This window comes from Trichechus manatus, unplaced genomic scaffold (assembly GCF_000243295.1).
Source record: "Trichechus manatus latirostris isolate Lorelei unplaced genomic scaffold, TriManLat1.0 scaffold00005, whole genome shotgun sequence".
In the NCBI taxonomy this organism is placed as follows: domain Eukaryota; kingdom Metazoa; phylum Chordata; class Mammalia; order Sirenia; family Trichechidae; genus Trichechus; species Trichechus manatus.
In genome coordinates, this window is record NW_004443941.1 from 34,619,847 (window position 1) to 34,635,363 (window position 15,517).

The following is a 15,517-nucleotide window of genomic DNA, read 5'->3' on the forward strand; positions in this document are numbered from 1 at the left end:
TTGAATGGGGATATAGTGGAAATCACCACCCCATGCATCCTTCAGGTCCTTGATTGTGCCAGTAAATCTCTGCAATCCCTCCAGGAATGCAGTATTGTTTTGGTTTATTATTTTCCTAGGTAGCAGTAGTTCTAATGGCTTCCATTTGACCTTTCCTACCATTAATAGCCCTTACTCCACTTGTCAGGGATCCAATGTGGGGGTTCTGCCAGTTGCTGAATATATATATTCCAATTATTCATTTCTGAATGGGGGAAATCCCTATAGGATGGGTTTGGGGACCCACTGTGAGACGAATCTGAATTAAGACTCCATTAATAACCTGACTTCCATATGTCCCTACTCTGACCAGTGGGCCACAGTGATGTTTTGGGTCTCTTGGAATTAGTATCCAGTAATCCCCAAAAAGTCTATTTCCTTTTCCCCAATGAACAGTCACTCTTGTAAAAGGCCGTAGATCCCTTTGGGGAAAGCTGGGAGAAAGATGAACAGTATACATTTTTAGCAGTGTAGCAGAGTCCTTCCTCAAGGTGACCCAGCCTCTCCTTCATTCAAGGGGCCGTGCGTCTGGCTCAAGTCTGGGAACTGATTGAGGGGCTGTAACTCTCTATTCTGGCGATTCAAGTTAGACATTCACTTGACCTAGAATTCTTCCATTTATACAAATAAATATTTAGTAGAGCTACCATCTAATTCACTCCTAGGGATACCATGACTAAGTAGCCAATGCCATAAATACATATGAGTCAGATGATTCTGATTACTGTTTTGACTCCACTGTCCATTATGGTAACCACACTCATCTTGTCTTTGTTGATTCAGTGCTGCTGCTTGGCCCCTACCACCACAGGATCCAATCAACCCCACCGTAGTTAGGTATCTTAATTCAGTTAGGGCAGTTCCCACTGTCAAATCTGACTTACATAAAATAGCAATCACAGCAGTATTCAAGGATGCTGGGGCTCCCTTCACAAATTTGTTCCTTACTGTTGTGGTAAAAGGTGTGCCCTCTGTGCACTTCATGTGTAGGTCTGTGGGTCTAACCTGATAAATCCACTCTAATATGCCAATTTCTCTAGGCCTTTGGATACCTTCTTCTATAGTATACCAAGGCAGGTCTGGTACCTCAACTTGATTTAGTGCCGGCCACCACGTAATCTATGTTTCAGCGACCCGACCAAATAAACTATTAGATTCTTTCCTAACCTCTCGAGCTGAAACACTGAATGAAGAATCTGTGCTTAGCGGGCCCATATCAATAAACTCAGACTGATCCAACTTTATGTTCCTTGCAACATTATCCTACACCCTTAATAGCCATTCCCACACGTATTCCCCAGGTTTATGTTTGTACATATTAGAAAAGTCAAGTAGCTCTTTTGGAGTGTTAACATACCTCCTCCTGGGACATACTTCGTACTTCACCTTTTAGAGCTCACTGAGACTTATGCTAGTTATAGATCTAAAAGCAAAAACAGGTGGTTGGGGTGGGTCCTGGGAATATTAGACAATGTTTTTAGGAATGTACCTCAGGCGATTACCCAGGCAATGCCCCAGGCAATATCTCAAACATTCTTTAAGTAGAGTGGAGTTAATCTTATCAGACGGGAGTGAAAGGGATAATAGTTTTACTGGGGAGGGTGGCTTAGCTGACAAAGATGGAGTCATGTCTTCAGATGGGAGTAAGAGGGCTGGTTCTGTTGGCAGGAGTGATCCAACAGAATTTAGGGGCTCAGTGTCCCCAGCATCCTGATTATCTGCTCGTATGTCCCCATCTCAAGTTTCAGGATCCCTTTTCTTTCCAATTAATGCCCTGACTTTAACTTCAGCCATCATTCGAGGCTGGGAATTTAACTGTCATTGTAATTCAACCACTCTTACGATAAAACTCTAGGTTTGTCTTTTGGCAACATCAGCTCATTACTACTAAAAATACAGCTTTCTTTCAGGGCACAAGTGGCAATTTTGAGGTGTTTTATGCAGCTCCTGAGCTGTGACTCTGAAGCCCTGAGTTCATCTCTTTTTTTCACCACTCTGTCTAGCAACAGTAGGGCCAGCCAACTAGCTTTCCTGTACTTCTCATTCTGACAGAATTGTAGAAAAGTATCAAACGTGATCACTCAGAGCCTCGCTTCTCACCTATACTTGATCTACTGTTGGTGATATTTTACATATTAATATTGCCACCTCATGCCATGGATTAGCAGTGCCCTCTTTACTAGTGAAGGCAGAGTCATCAACATCTTTAAGACTAACAGACTTAAAAACCAATTTAGAAAACTCATCTTCACAATTTTGTTTCTCTAGAACCACTCTTGGTACCAAATGTCTCAGGTTGGGCTCTCCAGAGAAGCAAAACGAGTAAAGCATATAATATATATACATATATATATATGTGTGTATATATAAACCAAACTTGTTGCCGTTGAGTTGATTTCAACTCATAGTGACCCTATAGCACAGAGCAGAACTGCCCCATAGGGTTTCCAAGGAGTTCCTGGTGGATTCGAACTGCCAACCTTTTGGTTAGCAGCTGTAGCTCTTAACCACTACGCCACCAGGGTTTCCAAAATATATAGAGATTTATATCAAGGAAACAGCTTGTGCGGTTGTAGAGATTGTCAAGTTCCAAGTCTGTAGGTCAGGTGTTAAGCTGGAGGCTTCTCCTGACTCACGTAGCTGCTGGGGCTGACAATTCCAAGACTGGCAGGTCAGATGGCAGGCTGCTGGCTCACAGTCTGCTGAGGCTGAGAAACCCAAGACTGGAAGGTAAGATGGCAGGTTGCTGGCTCACAGGGTGCAGAGGCTGACAAATCCCAAGATCAGCACGCAATGCGGCAGGCCACTGGCTCAACCCACAAGAATCAGCGGTCAGATGACGATGAGCTGGATGTACGATCCAGAGCAATCAAGCAAGCTTTGCCGTAACGTCCATATCTATATTGGATGCAGGCCACCCCCCAAGGAAACTCCCCCTAGAACTGATTTGCTGGTCACATCATGGAAGATGACTACATCATTACATAACTGACAAACCACTGAGAATCATGGCCCAGTTAAGTTGACATACAACCTGAATCATCACAATAGCCTAGCATGATAGCAAGTTAACAAGTAAAGAATAATGTCAGAGAACAAGGAGAAAGCATCCAAATCACTCCAGGAGCATGGCTGATGCAAGATAAACCAGAGTTAAGCAAGCTTGGTTGCCAACTCTAGGACAGGTGTCCAGAATAGTTAATCCCTTCTTACCGTACTATGTATAATATATTGCCATTTTCTAAGTAAAACAATGTAAAGAGCATAATAAATGTAAGTGGATTTAAAAAAGAAATAGAATCGTTGGGAAAAAAGGCATATAGCAAAAAAAAAAAAAAAAAAAAATCTTAAAAATGTTTCCACTGCTGTTTGGGCTCAGTAAGGAAAAATATTAATAAGTTTCAAGCATTATTAAAAGCCCCCTGGAAGAACTACAGAATAAAACTTTAACAGCATTTTTCCCTCCCTTTCAAGACAAGTGTATGATTAGGTGACAGACTTTCTCTGAATCTTTTGCTCAGTCTGAGAACTTCACTTTAAAAGAAGAGAAAAGAATTTTGTCAGTACAGTCTGAAAGTACACTCAGGATGAGAGTCACTGATCTGTTCCTAGACAAGTTCTAGATTTCTGTGAAAGAGAATCCTGCAATGAACAGTAAATATTTTGTGGTACTTTTCAACTTCTTACATATGTAAGCAAGCCTTCTTTCAATTTAACAAGGAAGAACAGGACAAAAATCACCTCACTTGAGTTGAAAATGAAATCCATGTGTGCTTATCTTAAGTCTAACCCAGCACTGAGTATTTGTGCTGCAAAAAACCAAGCACGGTTCACACTGAAGAGGTGAATTTCATTGTTTCATTTTAGTTACAAGAATTTAACATTTTAATGCATATAAAACCAAACCAAACCCATTGCCATGGAGTCAACTCTGACTCATAGCAACCTTAGGACTATAAAAGAGATAAAAAAACAAATGCATGTGTATAATTTTGCAATTGCTAGGTTTATCTTAGAGCTTGATTATGTCACTCAGTAAGAAAATATCATTATGAAGCCTTATATAAAATTATGTCTTAGGTTATAATTTTATTCATATTGTTTTGGCTTATGGTTTTAGTAGCTTTACTATTAAACACTGTCAATAAATTTTCATGTTCATAAATAATATTAATTAGAATCAATTTACAACCTATATTTAAATTAAATCTCCTGAGTCTCTTTAGAAAAACTAAATTCCATTATGACATATACCAGTTATTTCACAGAAATTTCTTTTGTTTGCTCTCTAAGTCTTAAAAAAAATTATTTTGAAATATTTATAGATTGACATTAAGTGGCAAATATAGTACAGAGAGATCTAGTGTACCCTTTACTCAGTCTCTGCCAGTGGTAACATCTTAAATACAACTATCAAAACCAAGATGCTGACACAGGTACAATCCACAGACCTTATTCAGATTTCACCAGTTTTACATGAACTCATTTGTGTGTGTGTAGTTCTATGTGATTTTCTCAGATCTGTAGATTCATGTAATGTCTTATGAGTTTAAATATATATGAAAAGGAATAAATTGATCAATTTAAACAGAGGTAAGCCTTGCTTAACTATCTTTTTTCTCCCCCTAAGAAAGGTTGGCTAAAAAGTCATATTTTGTTTCCAAATAGGGGAAAAAAGCTATTCTTGTTATATACCATATATCATACTTCAGTAGCATATTATATGTGATATTTGTGATAAGATCTATAAGGATTAAAAAAAAAATCAACTAGAAAATTTTAGAAAAGGAAAAACTAAAGATTCCTCTGTTTACATTACTAACTTGTATTAGAAGTGATATCCTTTCTAGGCAGGGAGTAGGCTAAAGTTTGTCCACAGTAAACAAATTAACAGGAAATTATTGTTTACTCAAAAGAATACAGACAATTATTGGATTATTACATTTACAACTTACTGATCACACTAATGTACTGCGAGCTGTAGATATTATAATCTTTATGCAGAGGGATCCGTTCTGCCTCAGGGGCCTTTGTACTGGCTATTTCCTCAGATAATTGAACGTCACCCATTCTTCAGTTCTCAGATATACTTAAGGTATTTTTCTTTAGTTTTCCAGACTACATCATGTTCATTTCATAGGTCCCTGGACTTTTCCTTTACTTATCACTATTTATAATTATCTGTGTGATTATCTGACTAATATCTATAAGCTCTACGAAGGCAAGGACTATGTATTTTTGCTGTTTTGTTTGGACTATTATATCCCTAGTACTTACAACAGTGTAAATGTGTATTGACTGAATCAATAAATGGAAGGGCTAAGAGTTCTGTACAGCTTAAATTAAGAAGTGGCATTAAAGGTTTTTAATAAAGCTATTGGAAAAGGTGAAAGTTATATTCTCGAATCATAATCTTAACTGTACTATGGAGGACTGATTTAAGACGGGAGAGACTGGAGCAAAGAAGCTGGTCAGGAGGCTATAGTAAGGAGTACACATGAGAAATGGTAAGAACTTTCCCTCTGGGAAACGTTGCTGAAAATGCTGCCATAGATGTTAGGAAGCAAGTGCAGTTCCTGAAGAGTGGTACAGATTGCTGGATGCTGAGGAAACAGGAAATAACAGGGACGGTTTAGCTGTGAAAATAAGGAAAAAAGGAAGTCGTACAATTAAGGATTTTGTCAATTAGGAGGGAGTTGTGTGTAATGGTAGAGATGGGAGAAACAGAAGAGAGATAAAAGATGCTAGAGAGAAAAACAGAGGAAGAAAGGCCCTAAGAGACGCAGGAGGATATGGGCAATAAAAGCACTAGTAGAAGGTTATCCTAGGAAAGGAAGAAAGAAACCTTCCCTTGAAGACTTGGAGGAAAGATGAATGTTTCAAGTACACATCACCACCACTACCCATTTCCATTGAGTAGATTGCAATTCATAGCGATCCTGTAGGACAGAGTAGAACTGCCCCATAGGGTTTCCAAGGCTGTAAATCTTTACGTAAGCTAAATCATCTTACTTGCTTAGTTGTCTTTTTTCATGCCCTTTCCTACTAGTTGTTGAATTAGTGCTTGGCTTCAGTTCCAGCAGCACAGCATCTTTATCTTAATGAAAACTGAGAATCACATAGTAATTCATTCATTCAACAAAATTTATTAACTTCTTGTTACGTGCCATGGTCTGTGCTAGGCAGTAAAACAGCTTCTAACTCCAAGGAGATAATGATCTAAATCAGAAATGTTTTAGGTTCATGAAGACTGAGAAGTGTAAGATATAGAGACTGGCGCTACTCCACCAATCACCGTATAGTTCTTATGTGAATACTCTTCCTCTTTAGTCTGAAGAACTCTCACTCATCCTTCAAAATGTACCTCATTAGTTTCTGAAAACTTCAGTGATCCTTTCTGCAGAGATAACCACTCCCTCCTTTGTACCATGCGTTTTATATCACTTTCTTATGTACACTGAAATTTTCTCTTTCTTCTCAGACTGTGAATTTCTTAGTGGCAGGGACTTCCTCATATGCAGTCTCTTACACATGGTAGGTATTTCCCCCATCCTACAATAGTCAAATCATTATCCCTCAAAGTTCGGCAAAATATGACATCCGTTATTTTTGCTGATCTTCCAGCTAGAAATAATTCCCTCCTCTTCTGATCCTTCATAACATTCTAAACCAATGATTTTCAAGCTATGATGTGTATATGAATCACCAGAGGATCTTGTTAAGATGTAGATTATGATTACGGCATATTCTGCATTACTAAGTACCCAGGTAATGCCAATGCTGCTGGTCTGTGAACATATACCAGGCACAGAATTACTTACTTGTCTGATACAAAGTCAAGACAAAGAACTGCCTTAAAGATTTCTAAATTTTCCATATAATGGTATCATTATATCCTTGCTTTTATACACATGCATTTCACTACTGCTTTTGAATGTAGTTTTATACCAGATTTGATTATTTAGTCTGAATTTCACTATTATTCTCAATTCATTTAATGCTTCATTCACACATATCTCATGTTCTCTTAACTTGGTACTTATACACATTAGGAGCCCTGGTGGTGCAGTGGTTATGCACTCAGCTGCTAACTGAAAGGTCAGCAGGTTGAACCCCCCAGCTGCTCCATGGGAGAAAGATGTGGCAGTCTACTTCTGTAAAGATTTACAGCCTTAGAAACCCTATAAGGGCAGTTCTACTCTGTCCTACAGGGTTGCTATGAGTTGGAATCGACTCAAGGGCAGTGGGTTTGGTTTTTGGTTTATATACATTATCTTAAATAAGCCTCACAATATTCTTATAAGTATGCTCTTCATTTTACAGATGACAAAATGGAAGCTTATAGAAAATATGTAACTTGCCCATAGCTACTGTTGTCAGGACTCTAACGTAAGTCTTCTCACTCTAAATCCAGCAATTTTTTTAGTTACATGTATATCTGTGTTGTTGTTGTGTGCCGAATCAATTTCAACGCAAAGCAACCCTATACGGCACAGTAGAACTGCCCCATAGCGTTTCCTAGGCTGTAGTCGTTACAGGAGCAGATCACCAGGTCTTTTCTGACCTTTTGGTTAGCAGCTGAGAGCTTAACCATTGAACCACCAGGGTTCCTTAGTTACACATCTAACTGTGTTAAATTCTGTAATCCCGTCTATCAATGCTATACGAGATTTAAAAAAAGCAGAAATCATTTATTCATTCAACAAACATTTAATGTTTGTTCTGTGCTAGCTGTTATGATATAGAAAATATCAGCGAAGTTTCTGTTTCTGACGGACAGTTTAGCAAGATTCACCAAGGAGGAGCAGTTTTAACTATCACTTGGGGCAAGGAAAGGAGTCCTGCTGGTGCAGTGGTTAAAGCACTCAACTGTGAATCGAGAGGTTGGTGGTCTGAACCCACCAGCTGCTCCATTGGAGAAAGACGTGGGAGAGTCTGCTTCTGTAAAGATTACAACCTTGGAAACCATATGAGGCAGTTTTACTCTGTCCTATAGGGTCGTTATGAGTCAGAATCAACTCAGTGGCAGTGGGTTTGGTTGGTTTTTTGGAGGCAAGAAGAAGAAAGGTATTCCAAACATGCAGGCTAGCATAAGCACAGACAAAACACCCAGGCACATTTTAGAACAAAGGATATGTGTGCACAAATAGTAAGGATAGGTTTCGTTAAAGAGAGACTTGAACAGAATCTAGAAAGGTGTACACTGAAAACATTTATAAGCTAAAAACATTCATGGTTAGAGAAACAGAATAAAAAGGGAAGAAGCAAGAATTTACATGACATGTTTAGGGACCAGAGAAAACACTTGGAGCTGCAGAGTCAAATGCTGATAACGGGTAACAAGAAAAAAAGGTGTGGGGTCAGTTAGTACTGAAACCCTAGCAGCAGCAGCAGCAGCAGCAGCAGCAGCAGCAGCAGCAGCAGCATTGCTAACATGTACTGGACATTTAACTCTGCCAGACACGGTACTAAGAGCTCCACATTTGCAAAATATTTCAGCACTTGAGTATAATTATCCCCATTTTGTAAAATGAGGTTAAGAAAAGATAAGCAACTTGCCCAAGATCACCTAGACAGTAACTGGTAATGCCAATTAATAATACACTTCAGACACACTATTCAATTTACAAAAATATAAGAAAGATACATCATGGTTTAGTGGAAAGAACTTTGAGAAGACAAAGACTAGCTCTTAATTCCAGATCCACCATGTGTAAATCATTGTACTTCTCTAAGTCTCAGTTTCTTTACAAAATACAGGAAAAATAAAGCTCATTAGGATTCTTATAAAGATCAGACAGGTCATATGCTTAAAATACTCTGTAAATTTAAACTGTACGATGTTATATACATGGAGAGTATTATTACATGTAATAATATATGTAATAAGAAGGATATCTGGAAAAGTTTGAGTAAACCTTATAGATTTTACTTATTCCAGGTTTCTTGGTTTAGGATATGGAGTTAATAGGTTAGCTAGTTGCATTATTCTGTCTGATTTCTTAGGTGTATATAAGAAAGGTAATTCCTGGGACGAGGGAGTATATGAAAAAATAGATAGATACGTGGGTTTGAAAAAATATCAAGTTCTGAAACTCAATGACATACTTTTTTAATTTTAGGAAATTAGGTTGATATTCTGCCCTAAGCACTATGCTACCAAATGTAGATTAAAAGAAACTGAAGTATTTTGGGTTGCTTTATTTCACCAAATAGTCATAATAAGTTTTTAGAAAAGTATCAGCTATGTTTCCTTTGATAGATAAAAAATTATTTTACATTTAAATTATAATCAAAACTACAGTACTTTTTTTTTTTTTTAAACAACATCACTCAAAGAACAAAACAAGGGGGAAAAAAAGAAAGGAAAACAAATTCTACTAACTTATGCACTCGGAAATCAAATTTCTGAGGAAAATAAAAAATTTAGGTTCTTCCCTAGACTGAAATTTCAATAGCTAAGTACAACTTACTTTTTCCTATTGGGCAGTAAATCTGCTCACTGGAAGGTAACTAGTGTACAGTATACTAAAAGTAAAAACTAAAAAGGACACGTACAAAGATTCAGATTACAAGCAGTGGGGTAAGGAACTGAGAAAAGGAAGAAAACAAATTTCCCAGTCCTGAGAAAAAAAATCTCTCCAGCAGAGTTGCTTCATCAAAACAATACAGGAAATCTGCAGCAACTATTGGGGGCACCTAGTCGGATTCAGAGAAGTTTTCAAATACACCTGGGTCCACTTATCCGAGTAATAAGGTCAAACACTATAAAATGAGAGGAAAACTGGGGCCTAAGTTATCAAATTCTATTTAACATATTTGTGTTTGCAGCGCTGACTCTAACCCCAACCAAAAAAAAGTTACCTATTGATAAATAACAGGATAACTGCTCTCCCGTCTTGTTTTCATTCTCTGACAACTACCCTGACCAATGGAATCATGTTTTTTCTGAGTAACTACAAGTAACCCCAAAAATAAAACCTTAGGGTTCCGTGAGTCTACTTGAGGCGAATAAGCCACCAAAGCCTGCCACCAGTGTGGGGAACGCCAGGATCTGCCGGAGTTACTCGATGCTTTTCAAGGACGCTCCCAAAACCCCTCGCTCGGCCCTTTGCGCCCTTCTCAAGGCCCAGCAGGCGTGGAGGGTTTGAGTCACCAGAAAGCTTCCTGCCTGTCCCCACCGCCACTCTGCCTCATCACAAGGAAAACCCCACCAAGTCGGGCTCGGCGCCAGCCGGGATGACTGGACCTCCTCGTCTCACCTTCTGCGTCTGCTGAGGAGACAAAGGTGAAGTCCCCGTTGGAGGGGGAATACGCCGGCGGTGGGCCCAGCGGCTGCATCTCGCGGCCCCTTTCAGCCAGCTGAGGCGGAGGAGGCTGCGGCTGGGCCCAGGCCCAAAGGCGGCGGCGGCGCTGACCCGCACGCTCGCCCTACGGTGTGGACTGCAAGTCAGAAGCTGCAAATTGAGAGCGAGACCGCAAACGAGCGCAGCGGGCCGCTGCGCTACCCCAAAACCGCTCCACCAAGGTCCTCTTGGTGGTGACCGCCAAGCACTACGACGCCGGCTCCCTAACAGGACTATAGCAGTGACAGCACCGCCCGGATTGGTTCTTTGTAATGTGCTCTCCCATTGGCTCCCGGGCAGAGGTTCTGATTGGGTCTTCTGTTGCTGATTCCGGAAGTTTTCCCAGGACAGGAAGTTTTCTTATAATTCGTGGAAGACGGAGGTCTCTCTCTTACCCATGGCTGTTTTTTTTTTCCCTTAAAGTACCATTTCTTCCTGCGTTTCTTTACCTATTTCCTCCGTTTTCGTTAACTAGGTACATTTTAGAACCAGTTGGGTTCCTGAGATGTCAGCCCCAGTTTAAGATTCCAAGATTCTGTTGCCTTAATGACTGTACCTCAGTTTCCTTGCCTGTAAAAAGATGGTGGCTGGACTAGAGAATAATAAAAAATAACAGATGAGCTGTAAGGTACTACCCAGAGACTAGGGCGTTAGTCGAGTCACAGTCCTTTATGAGGGAGGCAACTGAGGCCAGAGATGGTAAGGTAGTAACTGAATTAGGACAGTACCTAAATCTCCTGATTTCTAGTCCAGTGCTCTTTTCACTAAAAAATCATGTCTACAGGACCTGTCTTTGTTAAGTTTACAAATCCACATAGATTTTTTAATGTTTAAATAAATAAATTTAATATTCAAGCTACATAAATGTGTCTTCCAACTTGGAGAGAGAGAGTTTGGAGGTATATTATGAGACACACTTGGAGAAATACATGATGGGACAGCAATAGAGCAATGGAAGGTATGGCCATTAATGTGTAAAGGGAATATCAGGAAATTTTTCTCAAAGGAGGTAAAAATTGAGTTGGGACTTAAAGGATCAGTACAAATTTGCAGACAAAGAGAGGTAAGGGGCCGGCAGCCTGGGTCATGGTATTCTAGAGATCATTTTTGTAAACGTGGGCAACTGGAAGTTGTTCAGTTTACTTGGATCTCAGGTTTAGTTGGCGAGAATGGCTACAAGTGAGATTGCACAGACGGGTAAAGAAGAGATTATTAAAAATTTTGCATGCTATTGATAATGTAGAATTTTACCTCAATCCTGTGATACTAGAAAATAGTGATGGTTAAAGAAATCCCCCACCCTTTGTGTTCAGGAAAATGGCAAATAACCAACCTTCCCATATGACTTAGATTAGACTCATGGAAGTCCCCTTGTTTACCTACGACAAAGCCAGACACAGACCTTCCAGATTCCCATTCCTTGCCTATTGAATGAGTAAATTGCTTGTCCCCTCTGATCAGTCAGAAACAAAGTGCTTGTTAACTAAACTTTGGTTAAGATTCTCTGCTTCTTCCAAGTCCCTGAACATTGGCCCACCCTCAGAGACAATGTAAACCCCTCCTTAAGGGCCCCTCCTAGAGAATAGGCTGACCTCAGAGTACATTCTGATTACTATTGATAATGTCACCCACTTGGATTTTTTTCTAGCCTGGTTTACTCTGTTTCTACAAAAGAAAAATGCACTTTCCCTGTTATGGATTGAATTGTGTCCCCCCAAAATATGTGTTGTAAATCCTAACCCCTGTATCTGTGGCTATAATCCCATTTAGGAATAGAGTTTCTCTGTTATGTTAACGAGGTCATATCAGTGTTGGGTGTGTTTTAAACCAATCACTTTTGAGATATAGAAGAGCATTTTAGGCACAAAAGCAAGGAAACATAGATGGGGGAAGATAGATACGACAATATACGAAGATCAACAAGGAACTGAGAAACAAGCTAAAAAGAGACAAAGACCTTCCCCAGAGCCAACAGAAAGAGAATGCCTTCCCCTAGAGATGGTGCCCTGAATTTGGACTTTTAGTCTTCTAAACTGTGAGAAAATAAATTCCTGTTTGTTAGAAGTCAGCCACTTGTGGTATTTCTGTTATAGCAGCACTAAGAAACTGAGACATTCTCTAACTCTTTGAAACACTTGCAGATTTATGGTGGAAGTGTTCTCTTTATTATAGTATCCCTTTCTCTCTTTTCTTTCTGAAGAAAGCTTCTTCTTTTAAAATTCTGGATTTGTTTATTTGACACTATTCTAAGGAATTTAGATTTTGTTCTGGGAATAATGTGGGGACCACTAAAGGCATTAGAGCAAAGGAGTGACATAATCAGATAGCCCTGTTAGAATGAAAACTTAAAATATCCATAAATATTACTTAAGGGTCCACAGTAGTGCCCAGCAGGTTCCAGTTTGTGGGTAGTTTGACTTGGAGAGTAGAGATATGTGCAGAATCTAAGTAAGGCATGGAATAGGGTTGCAGCAATGGGGATGGGAAAACGGAACAGATATGAGAAATATTAGGAATCCACAGGATGTACTTGTCTATTGGGAGAGGTTGGAAATTAAGAAAGATCATAGAGTGACTTCATGTTTCTTGCTTAGGTAATTGGAAGTGTTATTCATAATATCAGAGAATAGAAGAGGAGCTAGTCTGCTGAGAGTTTTGAGAATCGTGAATTTAAAGAAATGCAAGTAGAGCTATCTAGTAATTCTTTGGCTAATAGGGCCTAGTATTCAAGGTGGAGTACTGAGCTGGAGCTATAGTGTGATGATCATCAGTGGATGGTTAGTAATTGCATCTATGAGTATGGATGAGATTGCACAGAAGAGTGTGCTGAGTGAGAGAATAGTGCCAAGAGTGAAACTCTCAGGAACACAAACATTTAAGGGACAATGTGAGGAGGACTGGCCTGCAAAGGAGATGTGAAGAGTTGCAATTTTAAATAGGATGGTTAGGATAGGCATAATTGAGGAGGTGGTATTCGAACAAAGACTTAAAGGATGTGATGATTTGTACTGGGTCAACTCAGTTAACAGAATTCCCTTCCCTGTATTCTTTCAGGTTAGTCAGTTAAAAGAAGAATTTGCACAAGAATTGGAAGGTAGAAGTGAAACACTAGCCATTACACTCAAAGTTTTCTTAGTCAGATGTGGTGATGGACAGATGCAAAAGTGCCCAGCAGGTTCCAGTTTGTCCTAACACACCTATGCTCTGCATCCAGCTCTTCCCAACTGCAAACCCTGTTGACCAACAGGGGCACCAGACAGTTGGCTGTGGCCCTACGGAGACAGTACCTACCCAGATCAACAGCTTTCCCCTCTCAGTCTTACTTCAGCAGCCAGATGTGCTGGGATTCTCAGATTGATTGGTTGGTGACTCCTCTGTCCTCTAACTCCTCCTTCCAGTCCTTTACTTCTTCAGCTCCTCCCACAGTTGTGTAAGTTCTGATTCCTAGAATAAATCCTTTATCCCATAACGTATTCATTAGTGACTTTGATCCCTGATTGAACTCTGACTAATAATAGCAATGACGGAATAAGCCCTACAGTAGATTACTGGGGAAAAAATATTTCAGGCAGAGGAAACAGCCAGGGCAAAGGCTCTAAAGAGGAGAATGTGTTCCAGTGTGACTGGAACAGAGGAGTAAGGGGAAGAATAGCAGGAGATGAGTCAGAGAGGTGATGGCAGCCATATCACATAGGGCCTAGTAGGCCAGTGTAAGGACTTTGGTTTTTACTCTGGGTGAATCTTACAATAATAGGTAAGTATTATTATCACAATTTTAAAGAAAATCCAAAGAACAGAGAGAATAAGTAAATTGCCAAATTTCATAAGTTAATAAATGGCAGATCTGAGACATAAACTAGATCAGTCTAACTCTAGCACTGAAGTTTTTAGTTGTTATTGTTAGGTTCTGTCCAGTCGGTTTCAACTCATAGTGACCCTGTGTACAACAGAACGAAACACTGCCCCGTCCTGTGCCATCCTCATGATCGTTGTTATGCTTGAGCTCATTGTTGCAGCCACTGTGTCAATCCATCTCATTGAGGGTCTTCCCCTTTTTTCTGACCTTCTACTTTACCAAGCATGATTTCCTTCTCCAGGGACTAACCCCTCCTGATAACATGTCCAAAGTAATCGAGACAAAGTCTTGCCATCCTTGCTTCTAAGGAGTCTTCTGAATGTGCTTCTTCCAAGACAGACTTGTTTGTTCTTTTGGCAGTCCATGGTATATTCAATATTCTTCGCCAACACCATAATTCAAAGGTGTCAATTCTTCTTCGGTCTTCCTTATTCATTGACCAGCTTTCACACGCACATGAGGCAACTGAAAAACGCCATGGTTTGGGTGAGGTGCTCCTTAGTCCTTAAAGTGTCATCTTTGCTTTTTAACACTTTAAAGAGGTCTTTTGCAGCAGATTTGCCCAAAGCAATGCATTGTTTGATTTCTTGACTGCTGCTTCCATGTGTATTGGTTGTGGATCCAAGTAAAATGAAATCCTTGACAACTTCTATCTTTTCTCCATTTATCATGTTGCTTATTGGTCTAGTTGTGAGGATTTTTGTTTTCTTTATGTTGAGGTGTAATTCATACTGAAGGCTGTAGTCTATGATCTTCATCAGTAAGTGCTTCAAGTCCTCTTCACTTTCAGCAAGGAACTTTGTGTCATCTGCATAATGCAGGTTGTTAATGAATCTTCCTCCAATCCTGATGCCCTATTCTTCTTCATATAGTCCAGCTTCTCGGATTATTTGCTCAGCATACAGATGGAATAAGTATGCTGAAAGAATACAACCGTGTCGCATACTTTCCTGACTTTAAACCAAACCTTTATGTGATCAATTCAGATAGTGTTTGATCACTCTAAAATACGGACTTTATAAAAAAAAGACAATTTACCTTTATATTAGTAAGGATGCTTTTGGCCACAAGTAAGAGAAACTTCAAGTCAAACTGGTTTAAACAAGAAAGAAATGTATTATCTCAGTTAAGAGGAATTTCAGACGTGGCAAGCTTTGGGGTACGTTGGACTAGCAACAGCTCATAATATCATTTTCCCTCATGTCTCTGCTCTGCCATCCTCGGTGCTGGCTTCACCCTTGGGTTGGTAGAAAGATGGTTGCAGCAGGTCTAGAAG

General features: G+C 39.7%; 1 protein-coding gene across 2 annotated transcripts in view; it reads right to left on the reverse strand.

Annotated features, from left to right (window-relative positions):
* Positions 1–10,709, reverse strand: part of YIPF4 (Yip1 domain family member 4) — a 30,963-nt gene extending 20,254 nt beyond the window's left edge. The window contains exon 1 of one of the 2 annotated variants that reach the window (XM_023736241.1): positions 10,302–10,709. In XM_023736241.1, the coding sequence (XP_023592009.1) occupies positions 10,302–10,380 (79 nt within the window). In that variant the 5' untranslated portion in view covers positions 10,381–10,709. The remainder of the gene's footprint in view (positions 1–10,301) is intronic. The other variant, XM_004369573.2, reaches the window with a different exon arrangement.
* Positions 10,710–15,517: the final 4,808 nt, after the last annotated feature.